This window comes from Drosophila elegans, unplaced genomic scaffold (genome assembly GCF_018152505.1).
Source record: "Drosophila elegans isolate 14027-0461.03 unplaced genomic scaffold, ASM1815250v1 contig_149, whole genome shotgun sequence".
In the NCBI taxonomy this organism is placed as follows: Eukaryota; Metazoa; Arthropoda; class Insecta; order Diptera; family Drosophilidae; genus Drosophila; species Drosophila elegans.
Window position 1 is genome coordinate 15,148,081 of NW_024545513.1, and position 20,989 is coordinate 15,169,069.

Sequence of the window (20,989 nt, forward strand, 5' to 3'; positions counted from 1 at the left end):
AAAAGTCAAAATTGGACAAAAAAATTTCATTAACTTTTTCGAAAAACATAATTTTTTTATGACATTCCATCTTTTGACCATTACTTTTCAGCGTTTTAATGGAAAAACTGATTTTTTAGGTGTTTTTATTTTGTGTTTTTAAAAACTTGTTAAAAAACAAAAGCCCAAAAAAGTCCTTTTGTTGTAACTTAGGCAAAATTAGACGTATAGCCATTAGAATGGCTGTTTTGTACAGCTGGCGACCAATACTATCCTTCTACAGTCGGTTTAGGAAAATTAATTTTGTCTCTTATTATGAAAAGGGAGTACATCATGACGAGTTCATTGATGTATGATATTCCAACCTTAGATGATTTATAATAATTAATTTTTCAATTCCAATTATCGATGGCCGTCTATAGAATAAAGTGCTGGTACTTAAGGATTCAGTACTTAACATCTGGAAGACCCACCAATTGCTGAAAACGAATCAATAAAAACACAGGGGTATTGCTTCACATTTAGTTTTCATATTCATTTATTTATTTTTAATTAATTCATTAGTTTTTATTTATTCTTAGACCCTTGATATCCTCAGAAGTTGTGTTGTGTGTGGTTTTCTTTTTTGTTTTGGTTTATTTTTATCGCTTGTCGCATTGTTTTTGTTTTGTTTTTTCCATTTATATATATATATATATATATTTTCATATATAATATAGTTCAACTTAATACGCTTAAAATATTCTGGTTTCGCGTTGAAATCATTACATATATGGTATATCATTATCATTATTGCAATAATTATCGTAATTATTTTTATTTTATGTCATTTTATTTTACTGTTCTGCTGTGGTAATATAATGCCATATATAATTGTTCATTTACCGATAGATATATGCATATGCCTAGGGGGATCTAGGTGATGAATGGGGGGTTATCGTTTATCGTTTGCATTGCCAATTGCGGGGTGGGGGGGTTTGTGAAGGGGATTTTCCGATTTTCCGCCCCCTCCCCGCCGGCCCTTGAATTCTCCACTAAGCTTACACAGACAAAAAAAAGTTGGGGTGTTTTATGTTCGACTTTAGTTTAGTTAAATTTGCCCTACAATATTCCTTAGGTTTTCTTGGTTTGCCTCGGTTTATTTACTATTTGTGAATTACATAGTTCGATATACTACAGATTCCTCTTCTCTGCTATTTTGTCTAATAAATATAATTTGTTCTCCTTTGCGTTTTATTTGTTTATAATAAGTATTTCAACTTTTCTTGTTGCGTCGCTGCCTTTTGGTTGGTTTGTTTATATTATTTTGTTTATTTGTTTATTATATCTCATAAATTCTTGTTGTTGCTAAATTTTGTTGTTTGCTTTGCTGTTGTCGAGTGCATCTGTATATGTATCTGAATTTCTGTGGCTGTGGGTGTGTGTGGGTGTGTGTGGGTGTGTATCTGTAAATGTATCTGTATTTGTGTGAGTGTTCTGTTCTAGTTGTTGTTTAGCTTGTTTATTTTGTTTGTGGTGTGCAAAACGTTTAAATGTTAATTTATCTCAATTGTTTCCCTGTTTCTTTATTTGCTAAGTATTTCTTCTTCTGCGCTCTCCTCATTTTTGCCCTTCGACTTTAGCATTAGTTTTAGGTTTAATTTTAGGTTTAGTTGTAAGTGACTCCATCGGTTTAAGTTGGAGTTCGTGTAGCTCTAACATAAATATCCTAAAATACTTGGTTTTCAGTTATGTACACATAAATATTTGTTGCTGCGTCTGCTGTTCTTGTTTTATTTTACTTTTACTTTATTTTATTTCGGTTTCTTCGTTCTCAAGCCATTTCATAGTTCGCTCTAATTCATAATATTAATTTTAGTGTGCCATTTGTTTATCTTTTTTTTGTTTGCTTTTGAAGCAATTTCATTTCGTGTTTTTTGTTGCTTGTTTTGCTCTTTATGCTTGCCAAATTCTAATAGGTAACTGACTCCTGCTCTTTTTCGAATTGTTTTGGTTTGCCAATCAACGAAACGGAAATGGAAACGAATCGAAAACCAGATGGGAGAAATTCGAGCGGAAAGTACAGTGGTACCCCGCACACGTACATCTAACACATAGACTCCTATACATATTACATATATAATATATATGCCATTTATCCGATAGTTTGTCTTGTTTATTTTACATCTAATTAGGCGCGACAACGATGGAGAAAAAAAAAAGCCAAAAAAATTGCACACACTTTTGTGTGTGGGCCTCTATGTTTTTATTTTGTTTTGTTTTTATAACTAGAGATTACGATGCACGGTGCCATATACGATATAACACTAGTTTACCTTGATTAGCCTTAATATATATACACAGATACTCCGGCAAATATCGTGAGACGAGACTCCGATTTCCTTTTCTTATATTTTGATATAACGCTTTCGCACGCACGCGGACACCCTTTCTCTCTCTTAAGCGGACACCATTGCTCTCTTAAGCGGACACTTGTCCGTATATTCTCTGCCTTGAACGGACCCTCTCTCTTTTCGTTATTCGGACATCCTTCCGGACACTCGATCCCAAAGGGGATCCGTACACTTGTACGGACATTGATCCGGCATTCTCTCTCTTAAGCGGACACTCATACGGACACTCATTCTGCTCTAAGCTGCGTTCTACTTTTCTGGCTCCACCTGCTCCCTTCTAGCCCAACTGATCGATCGTTTTGGCCTCGTTTTGTGGTCTGGGTTTCGAGTTGGTAATTTTTATAAAATTTCGTTTTCTTGCTCGTTCGCAACTAATTCAGCAATCTTTTGTTTTCCTTTTCTACAGGGGTTTTTTTTTTATTAGCAATTCTGCGCTTACGTTCTAGGAGGCAAGGAAACGGAGCAACACACGCGATTATTCAACTATATAGCTACACATACAGTTGTGGCAATAAATTCGATAAGCACCAATTCATGGAAAACAAGGGAAACTCGAGCTGCAAAATGTGGGCGATTCTCAAGCGAAGCAAATTGGGCGGAAATCATCCGTTCAAATTCTACTTTAATTGGCATCTAATATCTTTTTGGATCCCTCTCAATCTCAATCAAATTGGACGGAAAGCTCAACGATCTCGATCAGGGTTCCATGCTGAAATCATATATCTATTTCGTGTTTGTGTTTGTTTTTCGTTTTTTTTTTTTTAATACTGTTTTTAAGCTTTATTTAGTTCGATTCGTTTTATGGTTGTGAATTTATTTGGGCCGCATTGAGCTGAGTTTCGAGAAAAGCAGACTTACAAATAATAACAAAACATTTCACATTTTACATTCCACACAATAATAGCGTTAATATTTATCATTACAATTAGTTCGATTTCTATTTTTTTTTCTCATTTTCTGTTTTCTTTTCTCTTTTTGGATTGTGGATGTGTTGCCCTTGCCTCGGCCATATATGAACAATAATATTGAATAAATTAATTAATTAAGTAGGACAAAACTTAAACTTATCTATCAGGACATTACAGCTATAGGTTTCTCTCTATAAATATGTGTGTGTGTGTGTGTGTTCTATACTTAACGTATATCCATTTATATATTATTTAATAAAAAAAAAAAAAACACCTTGCCTAGCAGCTACATTTTTTTTTGTTTTATCCCTATAATTATGTTGTTCTGTTTTTGTTTTCGAAGCTGACACTGTGCAAAGCAAATGAGAGAAAGCTTTCGCTAAGCAAAAATCTCCCACAACCCCAAAACCCGGTTGCCTAGTGTAGTTTAGTCTGTCGAAGTGTGTGTGTATGTGTGGTTGTATTTTGGTCTGGGCTGTCCCCTGAATTTCCACTTCCGTTTCCGCTTTTCCCAATTTCCACCACCACCGCTCTCGTTTTGTTTTTTTTTTTTTTTTGTATGTACATTGGTTGGCTGGAATTGTTTTTTTTTGGCAAGGGAAGATCTGCGGGATCAGCTCTCGAAGGTCCGTCGGTCAGTCGCCGTTTACTTTGTTCATGTTTAAAACTATGCCAGTCTCAAAAAGCTCGAGTACCACGAAAAAAAGATACACCCCAGCCCCCCAATAATGAATTTCCCATTTCCCATTTCCTTTTCTTTTTTTTGCTCCCCCCTTATTGTGGTGAGTATGCATGTACATATGTCTTGTATGCAGGGTATGACTACTACACTATGCTATTCTTTATATATTTATTTATTTATATTTATATTTATATATTTATATATATCTGTATATCTATAACTGCTTCTATATTCGTGGCTGTATCTGTATCTTTATCTGTAAATGTATCTGTATCTGCGGCTTTGCTGACGTCACACACACACACATATAAACGCACATGCATGCTACATGGGATTATGTGGGCATGTCGCTTGCTTAGTTTTCTTAAATTTCATTACTTTTGCAATTACTTTTCTCTAGTGGCTAACAATAAAAAAAAAATATTTTATGTATATGTATATATAATGTTCCTTGACATCAAAAAACTGGTTCAATAACATAGATTTATGTACTATAAATATATATATATATATATATATATATATATATATATATGTTTATATATATATATATGTATAAATATAAATAATTATGTCTCCTGTTCTTCGGTTTTACGACGTTCCTTGCGTTTTAGTGGCTGGTTTTTTGGGGTTTCCTCCAGCTGCTCTGGTTGCTCTGGTTCCTGATCCTCCGTTGAGCTAACAGTCGACGACTTCCTCTGCCTGGAGAGGATCGGTGGATCGGCGGCGACGCCGTCGCGAATTGGCCACGCCCGCTGCACCGCCGGTGGCGCCCTTCTTCTTCACGAACTTGATGTTGTAGGGATCCTCCGCCAGCTCCGGATAGAGGGCCACGTCGTGGATGTACTCACCCTCGTAGTTGTTGGCATAGCTCTGCTTGAGTATCTCCTCGGTCTCCTGCTGGCTCCACTCGAGCGCGGTGGTCAGACCGCTGCGCAGCGCCTCCTTTTCGCGGTGCCACGCCTTCCGCACCGCCGTCAGCTTGGCATGGTGCATCAGTCGCTGCTGCTCCTTGGCCACCGTGGTGCCGTAGCGCAGATTGATGATGGCATGTGCTCCATGAATCTTCACATCCAGATAGTTGCCCGTGTTTGCCGACGAGCTAGATGATGATGCTGCTGATGATGATGATGAGGTCGCAGAAGATCCTCCTCCTCCTCCTGATCCTCCTGATCCTGCTCCCACTCCCACTGTCGCCTCGCGCGTGATCTCATGGAAGGTGGTGTTCACTTGACCCTGCAGCCGCTTCAGCTGCTGGCGATCCTCGGTGGCCCGCCAGGCGTCCTCCTTCACAAAGAAGAACGAGTCCTGCTGGGCATTGTGCACCACAAAGGTGAAGGGCAGCAGCTTGGAGCGATTGAAGACGCTGGTGTAGACGTCGCGGTAAATGGCATTGGCCGCCGGCACACTGGACACGATGGCCTGTCCGTCGGCGGTGCGCGATACCACGATGCCCTTGCCGAACGGTGGCTCCGTGTCCGATCCAATGGTCTTGGGCGATGGATCCATCACATCGCACTTGAGGGCAGACCGCGGCGGAGCGGACAGCTGCTCAAAGTCGGACATTCGGCGCACATTGAGGTGCGCCAGGAAGCCGCTCTCCACCGCCATCGTGGGTATATTATCGAAGGGCCGTCGCAGATTGAGGGCCACCGGATTGGCCACCGGATTGGCCGGGGGACGACCCCACAGCGCTGGCGGCTGCCACAGATCGCGGGCCAACTGGGGCACCAGATTGCCCACATTGTAGCCCAGCGTGCGCATCCAGGCGGCAAAGTCCTGCGGATACTGACGCTCATGGCCCACATTGATGGGATCGTTGCCATTGAAGCGATACAAATGCAACCGCGTGGGCGTTATGATCCGCTCCGCCACACGCTGCCAGTCCGGCGACATCCACTGTCCGATGAGGGGATCGTACACCCGACCGTCGCCCATGTGCACCAGCGTCGTCACCTGATCCAGAATGCCGCCACAAAAGTCAATGGGCAGGTACAAGTACGGATTCGAATCGTACACAATGTGGCCAAAGGGTGAACGCATGATCTCGCGTATGCCCTCGCCGTATTGATTGAAGAGCATCAGCGGAGTGCCGCTCTGGTCCGTGGCCACGTAGTACTTGTGCCGGTACACCTGGGCATAGATCAGATGGCCCACATCGTCGTACGTCAGCGACATCAGTTTGCCGTCACGCGGCGAATAGATCTGGCTAACCTCGTACGGCCGCCGCTGGTTGGTGTAGAAGAACTGCGTCACATTCCCAAAGTTGTCCTTGCGCGTGGTCAGCCGCTTCAGGTGATCATAGTAGTAGCGCACATCGAAGCGTCCCCGCTTCGAGGCCCTCACCAGCAGACCCTGTGTGTTGTAGTGGAAGCGCTCCTCGCGTGCATTCTGGGCCACCAGTCCGCGGGCATCGTACTTGTACTGCCCCTCGCCGAACTTCACGATCCGATCCTGGCCATTGTACTCCATCGGTATGGTATTGCCCCGATACGTCAGCGACAGCAGATTGCCATTGTCGTCGTAGCGGAAACCCCACGGCTCCTGCGCCTCCACGCCCACCAGCTGCCCGTCGCAGTCCCACGTGTAGTTCTTCACGTTCGTGTAGCTGTTCACCGCCATGTTGCGCGTGTATGTACGCGTCTGCGCAATGCGTCCGTGGACGCCGTACGAGAACTCCATGCGGAACACCTCCAGCCGATGGATGGCCAGGGCCATGCGTTGCGTCTGGAAGCGACCGTCGACGGTGCGCGTAAAGCTGGCCGTGCCATCGTGCAGTTGCGTCTGATTGAGCGCCGGCTGCGTGAACCGGAATTGGCCAATCAAACTGGGTCGACCGGTGCGGCCATCGTAGGCAAAAGCCTGCGTGGGCAAACTCTGACCACCGATCCGTCCCTGGAGGGCCACCACACGCAACTGTGAGTCATACTCGTAGCTAAACTTGGCATTGCTCAGGCCCGTCTTGGCCACATAGTCGATGCGCTCTTCGGCCAGCAGACCGGCGGCATACTCAAAGTCCCAGCGGTACTCCAGCTCCCGTTCCGTGTGCGACACTGTGCTGGGCATACCGGTGGCCTCGTTGTACTGGAACTCACTGCGACCGTCGCCGTGCACCACCTCGGTCAGCTGACCGGCGGCATTGTAGCGATAGACGATGCGTGCCCCGTCGCCCGGCAAAATGGTCTGGAGCAGGGCGCCCGCATGGCTGTAGTGCTGCAGGTAGGCCCTGGTGCTGCCCGGCGGCGTGTAGGTGCACCGGATGAAGCCAATGGAGGTCTGCATGCTGAAGCTGTGCCGTGTGCCCGAGGGCAGGACCACGTGCCGCAGTCCACCGGCATCGTCGTACTGCAGCACAAACTTGCGCTGGCTGGCCAAACCGATCTCGGATACCAAATTCCAGTCGTTGTACACGAACGATACAATGCCGTCCTGTTGCGACGTGATCTCCGAGAGCAGTCCATGCCGGTCGTAGCTGTACTTGAGTTCGGCGGGGCCCCAGGCCCAACCCTCGACGCGATTGAAGCGATCGTAGGTGATGTTCACCGGATGCCCGTTGGTGGGATAGTAGGACTTGGGCAGACCGGACTGATCGTACGCCACAATGAGGATGGGCGTGCGGCGGGCATCGTAGAAGGTCTCGCGATTGGTGTACTGATCGAACTCGACGCCGAGCACCCGCGACTGATTGACCCAGAGTTCGCGGTTCAGTGTCTGCTGGGGATTGCGCACATCGCCGACCAAACTGTACACCGAGTACATCGAATTAGTCAGACCCTCGCCCATGGTGACGCTCTGATGTGACCACATGGCCAGCATTTCGGCCTCCACGGGCAGGGCGGCCTCCAGTAGGGGATGGCGGGCGACGGCAGAGGCCTCCACTACGACACCATTGTCGCCGTGGATCACTAGGGTGTTGTTGGCCTTCAGTTCGGCATCGGCGTGCGCCTGGCCGCGTTTCAAGTGGGTGGATTGGACACCGCCTAGGACCAACAGTTCGTTGGCATCGCCGGCAAGATGTTCACGCGAGAAGAGCGACTCGACGGAGGCATGGACACGGACAGTGAGACCTTGGCTGGCCGCCAACTGGGAGGTGATGCGCACTATCTCGCCGCTGGGCAGGATTAGGCCGGTGACGCGACCAAACTCATCGTACTGATAGATGTACGTCTCGCCGCCCGAGGAGCGCGAGTTGAGCAGTCCCGTGTTGCTGTCGTAGTCCAGCTCGATCTCCTGGCGACCCTTCTCGCTCAGCTTGGTCATGATCCCGATGCCGTTGATCTGGATCTCTGACTTGTGGTCCTGTGTGTTCTCGATCGAACTTACCACGTTGCTGTAGTCGCGCAGGAACTGAATCTTGTTGCCCGACGCATCCGTCACCGTGGACAGGCGGCCGAAGCTGGTGTTCTTCGAGTAGAGGAAACTGTAGCGGGTCTTGCCCGAGGTCAAATCCTTGGTGGCCACATGCTGGCCGTACCGGTTGAACACGTAGATCTCGCTGGAGGGCGGGAAGGGGATGTGGAACTCGCCGTTCTCGTCGTGCGACGGCAAATAGTGCTCCAGGGCCAGCACGTGCAGAGATCCTGCGAAGAAACACATGAGAACACGGGCATATGGCTTAGATTTGGCATTTAACAATTTGGAATTCTATAGTTACTTAAGTGATAGGTCGTATTAAATTAAATCTGTAATTTAACTCGATTTCAATACATTTCTGGGTTGAATTAAAGGGGTTTATGATTAATCTTCAGCAGAGGGTTAATAAAAATAACTTATTGATTTCAACATAAAGCTATAACCTTTTCAAAAGCTGATGGCCAGTTTGTCAAAATTTTTTTTTTTTTAATTAATTAAATAAACACGAATAACCCTTAATATCAGAAATTACAGTGCATTTAACAATTTAGGGAAAGGTTTAACACTACATGTGATTCTATAATTATTAAAGTTTTTCATCATCATAAACTGTAATAAATTATATTCGTAATTTTACTCGATTTCATTACATTTCAAGATATAAGTATAAAATAGTTTAGACTTAACTTAAAATCTGCTGAATTCACCTTAAAGGTAAAGGCTTTAAAAAAGCTACTTAAAATTTCCTAAATAAGCGTAATTTTAAGGTAAATGTTTTTCAAATTAACTCGAATAGCCCTCAATATTGCATAAATATCAACGTAATTATTATCATACACTTGACTAATCTGGCTCTGTAACTTAATTGCATTTTAAAGTTAACTAGATTGCTAGATGGTTGAAGTTTGAGAACAATTCACTGCACTAAAAATAGCAATGACTTGGACTTAACTGTAATTCACTAAATGCTACTTCCAAAGAGCTATAACCAATGTCTCGAATAAGCCTTGTTATAAAAGACTGCTAATAAAAACCTTTAATATGCCACGAATTATTTGAGAAGAAAGACGTATCCTTTGATAGTTTCAAGCAGCCAGTTAATTTTTAATGCTTGTCGAAGGAAGTCATGTCTTGAAACAGACACTAAGTTGGAGGTAAAATGTGACTTTTTTACACCCTGATAGAGTGCAGCATACAAGCGTGGCTTATCAACTTTATTTACTACCTAATGGGTGGCAGGAAAAGCTGTCCCTTTTTTTTTGTTTTTTTTTTAGTGTTCTTCGGTGAGCATCTGCTTGGCATTTGATTACCTTTTTGCCCACGCTCTGGGCGTCGTAAAAAAGTCGCACACTCGCTGTCCTTGGCAAGATAATTGACTCATTTATTCATTCGCAGCTCCTTGGACAATTCCTTTTAACTGGTCATCAAATTTATTCGCACTTCCTTAACGCCCCACCCCAAAGTCGCTTTTCCATCGGTTTTGTTGATCATTTGCTTAAGCTAAACGCCAAGTTCCTGCAGCTGTTTGTTTTCACTGTTCTGCATTGCCCTCCATTGCAGTTTTCCTGCATTTTCCACCACCCACCACTATTCAAGCCACCCCCCCTCCTTTTTAGGTTTTAAATCACTGCAAATGCACAAATACAAAATGGCGTAGGTAAGTTCCCTCGTTCCCTCGCTCCCTCGATTTCTCGTTCCATCTGCAAACGAGTGTCTTAAGTATTTTTGTGCAATTTTCTACTGCTCATCGCCCCCATTCCCTTTTTCTGTTTCTGTTTCCTCTGTGAAGCGTTTCATTTTAGTTAGTGTTGAAAATCGCTTTGGATTTGCATAAATTTGCTTGCTTTCCGCCTCACGTCCCCCATTTCTCAAGGCAGCCAGTCAACCCCCTTTCTCCTACGGCTTTGCATTGCAAACGGAAAACAACAAAAGACGATGATGACAGCGTTTTGTATGAGAAACTAAGTGGAGAGTGCCGGAGGGGGCTTTGGGGCACATTAACTTTACATCATTGCGCACAACAACATTCATCTATGAATGCCACAAAACCTGGTCATCACTCAGCCCCAAAAAGTGAGCTACTACGAACTACTATTTTTGAATGTCATTTCTACCACGAAATAGGGTAAACAATGTTTTAACCATTAAACAAATTAAATCTTGAAGGATGGGGACTTTTATAATTCCAAATGGGTTGCCAGAAAACGTTCATAAGAAAGTCTGCTTAGCTAAAAAAGTATTAGTATGGATTATTGTTACTTTTAAACTGAATGTATGCTATAGAAAACAGGGTAAAATATTTTTTAAACATGTTTACCATTAAACTTTTATAGTTCTAAGTAAATTGCCAGAAAACATTCAACAGAGCAGTCTGCTAAGTTAAAACACTGTCATTACTAATTGAAGTACATATCTTAGAGTCACAAACACTTTTAAAAGTAATTTATGATCTTTAAAGTACATTTTCTAGATTCTATATTTACTATTTTAAACCTTATACCTTGTGGCACAGTTTGAATTGCCATATTTAGTCAACTTGTAAGTAAAAATATATCTAAAATAACCAAGTTCAAAAACTACCCCAGTTGTAGACCACCAACCATAAACCTTAATACCACACAATTATTGTATGCAACAATTCACCGCTGATTGCGAATTATGTGCCATTTGCCAGTTGGCATTTGCCAGTTGGCATTTGCACATATCACAATAAAAATATTAAATACATTGTGGCTCATTCTTATTGCGGTGCGGGCAGTGTTGATTTGATTGCGATACAGTTCATTTACCCGAGGACCCAGCAGCCACGATTCAGGATTGAGGATTGAGGATTCAGGATTCAGAATCCAGGATCCAAGAGACACATGACCGACCACCCACTATTCGGAAACTCAACCCCTCAACGCCCTTCCTCTGTGACCTTCTGCCGTTGGAGCGTAAGCCATTATGGTCTCATTTTAGAGGAGCATTTTGGTTTTGGGTTCGCGTTGATTACACAGTAAACAAAGCACTATCGCCAATTCACAAACACAATTAATACTGAAGATTTAGGTAAATTTAAGACCTTTCCCTACCAAATTGTAATAAATTAATTTAATAAGATTTATTAAAAACTAATTACAAATAATTTTCTGCAAAACTAAACAATGTGTTTTAATAAGCTCTAATAGATATATTAAATTATAAATTCGGAACATATTCTAATTATATTCCTTGGCACATATATATATATATTTTTTTTATATATTTTTTTTTGCAGTCCATCTATTATGTTTTTTTTGGCAGTGCAGACGTTTGGTTTTTCGAACTGAAGCTGGGGCATTGGCATTCGAATTGGCAGAGCTCCAGATCAGCGATTGAGCGAATTTCAATGCAATAAATGTGTGACGCTCAGCTGGAGGTTACCGCCCCCTCTCTCCCTCCCAACCACCCCTCATATATGTAAGTGTGTGTGTGTGTGTGTGTGGGCGAGCTGTAATGTAATGGTAATGACCCCATAAACTGAACAACTTGTTTGTGCCGAGTGCAAAGGGTTGTTGCCATTGTGTCGCCGAATGTTTGTTGCTCCACAATCCCCCACCCCTTCTTAGCGTACACACACCCATTACACACACACTCATAGATCCGAGGGTGTCCTGCAATTGTCCTGAACGTTAAACAGTCGTCATGGCCAGCTGGCATATGTCCAAATCGCTGGCAAAATTGATATCGATGGGGATTGGGAATGGGAATGGGCAGGGATATACGGATACATTGGTGTACAATATGGAGAGCCTTTGACTTTGCGATTTCTCGATATCGTTGAAGTGTAGCCATATAATCATTTCAATTTAAATTCTTCAAGTAAAACTAATTAAATTTGGCTAACCTTTTTTTAAGCACAGTCCTTTTGGTAGAAGCTGGTTTAATTTTAAAGTTCAAGATTTAAGAAAAAGCTTTGAAGACTAATAAATATATACAAAGTATGAATGCTAGTTTTTTAGTGTTCTAATTTAAAATTCGTTCCCTTTTTTATGTGAATTTTTCCCTTAGAAGAAGCTAGTTTAGTTTTTAAGTTCATCAAGATCCGCTTACACTTCCTAATAAATACTGGTTTTACTGTCCCAGTTCTTTCTCATTTAGCCTGTCACTCAGCGATTCCATCGATATTTTTCGTTGTATTTTATTTATTTATTTTTTTTTTAGGTCGTCCTTCTTTTCCTGGCAGGGCAATTAATGCAATAATTTTTCACACACACACACACATTGGCGCCGGGAAAAGGCCACTTAAGCTTGCGAGCTGCTAATGAAGCTTATTTACGTTTCCTTGGCCAGCAGCTACATTTGTATGTGTCTTGTCTGCTCGCACAAATACACTCAAATACACACCCACCCACACACACACACACACACACATACACATATCTCTGATTAATGTTGTGAGGATGGAGGTGGAGGGAGGGGCATTTTTTGGGTGGAAAAAGTTTTGCCAATTCAATGCCGCGTAGGTAATAAGATTGATTTTCACTTTTTCGCTTTTCACACTCACACAGCAATCACTCACACGTGTGCACAACCACCACCATCACCACCACCACCATTACAGCACCTCACCACCACCATCGCAGACTAAAACTTGATTAATTATAGCCATTGATTTGCTTTCCACGGCTTCGGCTTCAACACTGTCCCGGTTTGGCCTTTTCATTAATTTGCGCGCCGAGTTGCCGGCTTCTTCAACGACGGCTGATGATCCGCCGTCCAAGAACAAAAAAGAAAAATAGAAAAAAAAAAGGAAAACATACGAAAATGACCGCCCAAAAATCCACCCTTTTTGTCCATCGTTGTCGGGGAGTCGTGTTCGTCTCCATAGCTTCTGTGGAAATTTATTAATTACGTTTTTGGTCTTATCAAATTACGCTCTGCTAATGCACTCAAATTTATACCTTCCTTGCTTTTTTGAGCTTTGGCTTTTACAAGGGATACTCTACGTCTACACTGAGGAAAACACCATCGACATTTTAATGCTAAATTTACAAGACGCCTTTTGGCTATGAAATAAACTGTTTGAGCGAAATATTTTATAGAAAGTAGGGAGTGATTTCAATTAATGTTTTTTTTTATAGTTTTAGAAAAGTTAATGTCACAATTATTGGCACAAATTGAGAACTAAATTATGTTTGATCCAACAAACAAATCCAAACAAAAAAAAAAGATAACACATTTTTTTTATAGTTAAATGCTTCTAAAATTAGAATTTTAATTTTATAAAAATATGATAGCTAATGATTTTCATTTGGAATTTAGATTATTTAAGAAAGAACCTTTTAGTAAGTATGATTTTGGTTTATTTTTTCTCTCTGCCTTTTCCCCAAATTTTCCTTTGCTTTTCCTGCCCTTTCAACAAATTTATTGGCGGCCATTTTGTTTTGTGTTTCTTCAGCTACCTGAGTGAATGTGTGTGTGTGTGTGTGTGAGTGGGTCCTAATTTGTCCTCGTTCGAATTGTAACGGAAATTGGTTTCGCTCTTTTCCTTAACCCCTCACCCCCCGCCACCCACTTTTCCGACCACTTTTCCAGTGCCCCCCAACCCCCTTCGCCATTATGGCCAATTACAACAACAATTGCGTGTTCCTCCACAGCTTGTTCATTGTTCAAGTTTTGTTGCCATTTCCGTGGCTCTTTCTGTTGTTGCTGTGTTGCTGTTGCTGTTGCTGTCATTATTATTATTGTATTTGCTGTGGTTGTGTTTTGCAATATGTCGAAATTCAACTTCCGGTTTTCCATAAATTTCTCTTCTTTTTTTTTTTTTGTATTTCCTATACTCCACCAGCCAGTAGTTAACATTTTCTATTTTTTGTTCCCTTCACCACTTGTTATTGTTAACACAGCAACATGGCCCAAAGAAAAGGAAAAGAAGAAGTGCCAGTTGAAGAAAATTTGCCAAAGGAAATGTTCCATTTTCCATGCTGTTATGTGTGTGTGTGTGGGTGTGGGTGTGTGCATTACAAAAGCAAATTGCCTGGCCCACACACACACATACACACAAACACATGGGGCAAACAGTTCGAAGGAAGATGACAAATTTGCTGTATCAGATGACAGTTGTTGGGAACCCAACTGTCAGACCACTGAAATAGCAATATGGCTTGGAGTATACTTATGAAAAACGCATCGAAAACCTTCGAGAACATGCTACAAAATGAAAATTATTGATTCACAATGCCTATTTACTCAGCATAATTTATATATGTAACTTAGTGGAGACTTACATTTTACCAAGAAATATTTTGCACTTTCTTATAAAACGAAACAATCTATCTATTACTTCATGTTCAAGTTGCTAAGCTTTAACTTTAATTTGAATTACGTTTATTACATTCGAATTGTTCTTATAATTATTCTATTTAGTTCTTAAATGTTGTTAAGCAATAATTTGATATTTTAAAAAATCTTCATTATCATCAAAAGAGTTTAACAAACATTTTTCCCTATTTTAACGTTTTATAGATTATTCTTACCAAGAATTAGAATTTTATAATTTAAGTTCTTATCACCAAACATTCTTGTCAATTTATAAATTCTATAAATGCAAAAAAAAGTAGGAACTAAACAAAAACGAGCTTTTGATTAATATATCTGATATTCTTAGAGTAAGAATGGTGTCTCGAATTGCAAACTTGGAACTAGTATATTAATATGGATTTTAGCAACCTTAGCGATAAGTTTACAACTATTTAAACTAAAAAATACAGATTAACGACAAATTCCCCACATTTTGGATACCTAACAAAATCACTTAATTGTACGATAAGCCAGGATTCGCGACTCACCTTGATCGGCCACATTGATGACCCCGTCCTGGGCCACTGCGATGGCGGAAATGGCCTGGAATCGGGCGTTCGAGGAGAGCAGCGTCTCCGCGTTGCTGAGTGTGCCGTCGTCGTTCAAGGTGGCCGCCCCGCCGCCGATGCCCGCTGCCGTGGTCTTGGCGCCCAGCAGCACAGTGGTGGTCGTTGTGGGTCCCGTGGACATCAGACCGCCGCTGCCCACGATGCTGGCAAGGGTGCCGCCGCCGTTGCCGTTGCCATTTCCGGAGCCGGAGTTCGAGCCGGATCCGGCGGAGAGGGCAATGCCGCCAGCACAGATGCAGGCACCACCGCCGTTCGCCCCACCGCCGGAGGAGGAGCCACCAGTGCTCGAGGTGGCCGACGAACCGTTGCCATTTCCGCTTCCGTTTCCGCCCGACGGGGTGGTGGGCGTGGTGCCGCCATTCGGCCGCGTTGGGTTAACCGTTGTCGAATAGGCGCCACCGCTGGCCCCGCCCACTCCCGCGGAGGCAGCGCTGCCATTGCCACCGCCTCCAATCGCACAGTCGCAGGTCTGGGAACTGGTTTAAAAAAAAAAGCAAAGAACAAGCGAATTAGTTGTGCTTGGAAAATGTGGTAATTAAACACTCGGTTGTCCAAGTTCCAAATTTTAAAGAAAATCAATTGGCAGCCCTTATTTCAAATGGAAATAGCCATAAACACATTTAATCAAAACCTTTATAAAAATAAAGCCCAAATAAATAATTAATAAATACTTTGGGCATATATTGAGAATAGTTGCATTATTAATACTTTATTTGTCTATTTGTAATATTCATATTACAAAACTGAAAATACGAATGAAATAACCAACACAAAAGCCCAAAAGGAGAAAGAGTTTTGCAGTTTCTTCAAATAATACATAATACTAGAGCAAGTTACTTTGAGCTTTCCCATATATTTTGAATAGAAAATTAGAAATTGTTAAAGCAATTAATAAAAATATATACAACTTAAAATAGCCAGCTATCAAAGCTACCTATGCTAATACAAGCCGAATGAGTTGTTCTGTCCAACTTCTGGTAGGCTACAGATACGCCTTATTGTTATATGGTACGAAGGGTCGGTCGAGAACAATCACCCACCCACACTCCTTATTTCCGTATTTTTCCTATCTTCAGCCGCACCCTTTCTCCAGGCTTTCTCTTCAGGATTTCCCCCTTTTTTTTACTTGGATGGCTGCTCGGGACGCATATTTATGATGACATTGTTTGTTCGATAAACAGTCTAAAGTAAAGCGAGCTCCGGGCGCCGCTTATCGCTGCCACGCCCACGCAACAGACACGGACACAGACACAGACCGCCCCCCATCCACCTTTCCGCCGCCGACCCTTAACCCCCGACTGCCGGTGAAACCTTAACCCTTAGCCCCTTTTGGCCGCCTCTCGAAAGATATGGTTCTGCACAAAAGACGTCGGGGGAAGAAAAAAAAGAGTGAAAAGTTGATTTATAGTTTCTGTCTGTGGCGCGACGGCCGCTAATTACTTTGCCACGTCTGCCGGCCACGCCCACTTGAATCAAACGCCCCCTCCCCCTCTCTCTTTCGCCTATCTACCCTTTAACCCCCTGGCACCTGACGCCATTCACATGACCCCCTTCACCCCCATTATCGCCGCTGTCCAGAGTTGTAGTAGTTGCTTAAATCAACTGCGACCCCGAATATTCAGTTGGGATAACGTTGCACAATATTCCCTAACCCCTTCAAAAACTGTAGAATATCCATGAGTTTTGGGGCATTTTTTTTGACGCCAATCAACGAACCAAATTAATTGGTTTAGTGTACATTTTGTGATGTAAAATAGGAAGGGAGTCATCAAAGCTGTAGAATTTTATGCTTTTCACTTAAATAATTTAGTTATTTAAGTGCATTTACCACAATTAAGTTGGGAATTTGCATTATTGACCATTTACCAACACTGAGTAAATTTAATCTAAATATAACTTCATTACAACTAAATTAAAAAAAAGAAAAGTTGCTGTTTCGTCAACGAACATATTGAATTTCATAAAATATCAATTTATACTTGAATTTCACTAACCCACACTGGCCAGTATTTACTACAATACTAAGCGGTACTGAACTTAGCAACACTGAAAATCATAGCCCATTCTTAGCATGGCATAAAATTATTCCGTTTGCGTCAGGAATTTAAGTTCATTGACTGCTGTTTCCGTTTCCGTTTTCTACCCCTCTTTAATCAATGCATAAAATGCAAATGGCTTTAGTGCCTTTGGAGCACAAATGCACGCACAAACGGACATTTATACACATATTGTTGTGTGTCTGCGTGTGTGTGTGCGTGTACTGGGGCCATGAAAAATCAGACAATGAAATTTCCCAATGTGAGAATTCCAATTAATTTCTGGTCACCGTTTCTCGATGCCTTCAAAATGGGTTAATAAAGTCAAATAAAGTTAACATGGCTCCGAATGGAAAAACCGAAAAAGCGAAAAAGAGATGGGTAAGCATACGAGTACATACCTATATAGTATATGTGTATATATATATATAGGATGGGAATACTCGAATACTCTGGGGGTATTGCCTAGTTGGCCTGACATTTATGGCCGTTTTGGTGCATTGGCAATTTTGTGCTGCTCTTGCTGAATTTTTATTATTTATGCCCCACTCTACGGTATCCTTTCTCCTTTCCGCTCGCCCCTCGTCCTGTGCGTTTTGTCGTCCCGTGTGTCGTTTCGGTAGACATTTTGAAAAATTGCCTGATATCGTTCGGCAATATGCAAATAGCCCGGAGCTCACTTAATTGGGTCAAGTATGCGCATAAACAAGTCCGAGTGGAGTGGAGTCAATCTGCCCCGCCCACCCTTTCGTCCCCCGATTTTTCCCCCTGTTTGCCCAACGATTTCCCCAACCATTCGCCATCATGTTCCTCCGTTTGGTTTTTGGCCAGCGGCCTGCTGACCAAATTCCCTGTTATGTTGACCCAGTAGCCAGTCAATATTTGAGGGCATAAAACAACTAAGAATGCAATAGTTCGGTTATTCCGACTACATATACGGGGGGCCAACAGCCAACAGCCAACTGCTGGGAATTATTTATTTTCTATGCACTTTGATAACTCGCTGAAGTCCAAATGGGGCACCACATTGGTATAACAGCCCCGCATTGACAGTGAAAAGGGTGCCCTTTGATTTATAACATCCTAAACTAAGCTCCCTCAAACTGTATGAAATATTGCTTATTCAACTTTCGAACAACATTCATATTTTAGAATCAGCATAAAATCCAAGTCAAAAAAGAACTCATAATCCCTTCTAATGTTAAATAAACAATGCAAACAAAATTAATGGTAACGATTCATGTTTGTAAACAGTCGGAATATTTAGGGTAAAATATATAAGAACTTAATTACATACTTAATTAAAATTTAGAAACTTAAGAGCTCACTCTTTTTAACCGACAAAAAAAGAATAATTTAAAAACAAAAAAGGGAATTTGGAAAAACCCAAATTAAAATTCTGTAATTTATAACCATAGTCTGTGTAATTTAGTATTTCTTACTCGAACAGTTCCAGAGAACGAAGAGGTTGTTCTCTTAAGCGGACAATCAATGAATTATTAAAAAAAAGAATGAAATTTTGGGAAACAAATAAATTAAAATTTTGTAATTAAAATGTAGTATAATTTTTGCAACCACACCAATAGTCTTTCTTATTCGAACAGTTCCTCAGAACTATGAGCATGTGCTCTTAAACGGACAAACGGACAATGTTACAGTTTATTTATAGCGTATATATAGCCAAAGACTGTCTACTCACCCTGTGCCCTCCTGCTTTCCGGCAAAGTATCGCATATTTCCGGCAGTGTCCACCACGCGAATGGAATTGACCCTTCTCGAGTCGCTGTCCGCAATGTAAAGATTGCCGAAGGGCGAGAAGGCCATGGCCAGAACGGTGCCCAGGACATTGTCCGTGCCCGTCTTGTTGACCCTGCCGTCCTGCCCGCCATTGCTGCAGTGCAGCGGTGTGCCGGCCACCACGCGGATCTTCATGTCCGAGGTGAGCCGCAGGACCAGGCGATCGTCGATGAAGTGCAGTGAGCCGTCCAGGGGACTCAGTGCCAGGCCGGTGGGCCATTGCAATTGCGCCTGATTGGCCATCAAGGTGCCGCTGCAGGGAGCCGGACTCCAGTGATTGTGGTGTCCGTGATGGCCAATTAGGGTGTGGATCACACCCTTGGGGTCCACGGCTCGGATGTTGGTGCCATCGGCAATGTACATGGTGCGATCGGCTGCGATGGCCAGTCCCTTGGGATGGGACAGTCGAGCCAGGAGGGCGGGACCACCGTCGCCGCAATTGCCCTCGTCGCCGGGAATGCAACGCTGGCCACTGCCCACCACGGGATCACTGTTGATGCTCGGATCCTTCACCTTCTCGAGCCGCAGCAGCCGGAGGATCTGGTGCCTCTCCGGATCGGAGATGTACAGGTGTCCGTCGGCCGGCGAGACGGCCAGGTAATATTGATACGACACTTGCGTGGCACTCAGCTGAAGGATGGTGAACACCTTGCCGTCGGGCGTAATGCGACGCACCAGATTGAAGTCACCCACATAGAGACTGCCGTCCGGTCCGGTGGCCAGGGCAATCGGAGTGAGCAGCTTGGCATCCTTGGCCACGCCATTGCAGTAGTCGGGACAGGTCAAAGGTCGTTGCAGGCCGGTGCCCATCACCACCTTAACCGTTCGCGGGTACTCCTTCATGTGCAGCGTACTGCCATCGCCCTTCTGCAATATGCCCTCGTGGAAGTTGTAGTGATGATGGATGTCCAGACCCCATCCCCCGATGTCGGATATATCCACGTCGTAGCCCTGCAGTTTGGCCGTCTGGGCAATCCAAACGGGCGACTGGCATGTGCTGTGCTGGTAGCCCACCGAAATCCTTGCCACGGTCACACCGTATACCTTCTGGCGATACACGTTGCGCTTGTTCCACGCAAACGTGTGCACCAAACTGGGATCCGCTTCGTACGTCTTCACATGCAGGGCGCCCTCGATCTCCACGCCCACATGCACGTGGGTCAGGGTGGGCGGTATGGTCTCAGCGGTCAGACGCATGCGCACGATGCTCAGGTAGCCGCTGGCTTGCGAGGATTGATACGTCAGGTGGAGATCCGAGCCCGGTATTTGGATGGATTCTTGCACGATCTGTGGAGGGACAAACAAAACCACTGAGTTACGATTTTGGCAAGCGTATTTATATGCCTCTGTTATTTTGGTTTTGCCCTATCTGCTGGTTGAGTTAATGTTTATTTCGGAATGTTATTTAAAAGTTAGTTAAAATATTTATTCTTTCTTTAATAAATACTTTAACCTAAAAGCACAAGTCATATAATTATTTGCATGATATGTTTTTAGCAATATAATTTTAATTTTACCAAACCTTAAGTTAAGGTAACATTAAGAATATTTAACTTCATGATTTTAAAGGCTAACAAAACTAACTCAATACTACTCAAAATATCTATAATTTTTATAGTTTGTTTAACTAGAAGAACATAATATATTAAATATTTAAAATATTATTTTGGAGTAAAAAGGTTAAATTTATCGAATGTGATTGAACTAATGGCTTGTTAGACAACTAATATTTATTAAAATGCATTGTTGCCTGATTTTTACACTTATATTGTTTTCTGACTATTGCCATAGCTTGACTGCCCTAGGTGACTGTTAACCCTGGATAACTTTGACTAGACCTGGGAAAATGTCTCTCAGCGGCAACTCTGGTAGAGAGAGGATGGGGCAACAGGGAAAGTGGGGAAAGTAGGGAAAGTGGGGATGAGATAGTGTCTACTGGTGACCGCAG

General features: G+C 42.8%; 1 protein-coding gene across 5 annotated transcripts in view; it reads right to left on the reverse strand.

The window, feature by feature from the left end:
- Positions 1-501: 501 nt before the first annotated feature.
- The window catches only part of LOC108149959 (teneurin-a), a 156,848-nt gene continuing 136,360 nt past the window's right edge, over positions 502-20,989 (reverse strand). For all 5 annotated transcript variants that reach the window (XM_017277876.2, XM_017277877.2, XM_017277875.2 and 2 more), the window contains 3 exons: positions 18,944-20,328; positions 15,128-15,684; positions 502-8,542 (listed from right to left, as the gene is read on the reverse strand). In XM_017277876.2, coding sequence (XP_017133365.1) covers positions 4,641-8,542; positions 15,128-15,684; positions 18,944-20,328 — 5,844 coding nt within the window. In that variant the 3' untranslated portion in view covers positions 502-4,640. The remainder of the gene's footprint in view (positions 8,543-15,127; positions 15,685-18,943; positions 20,329-20,989) is intronic.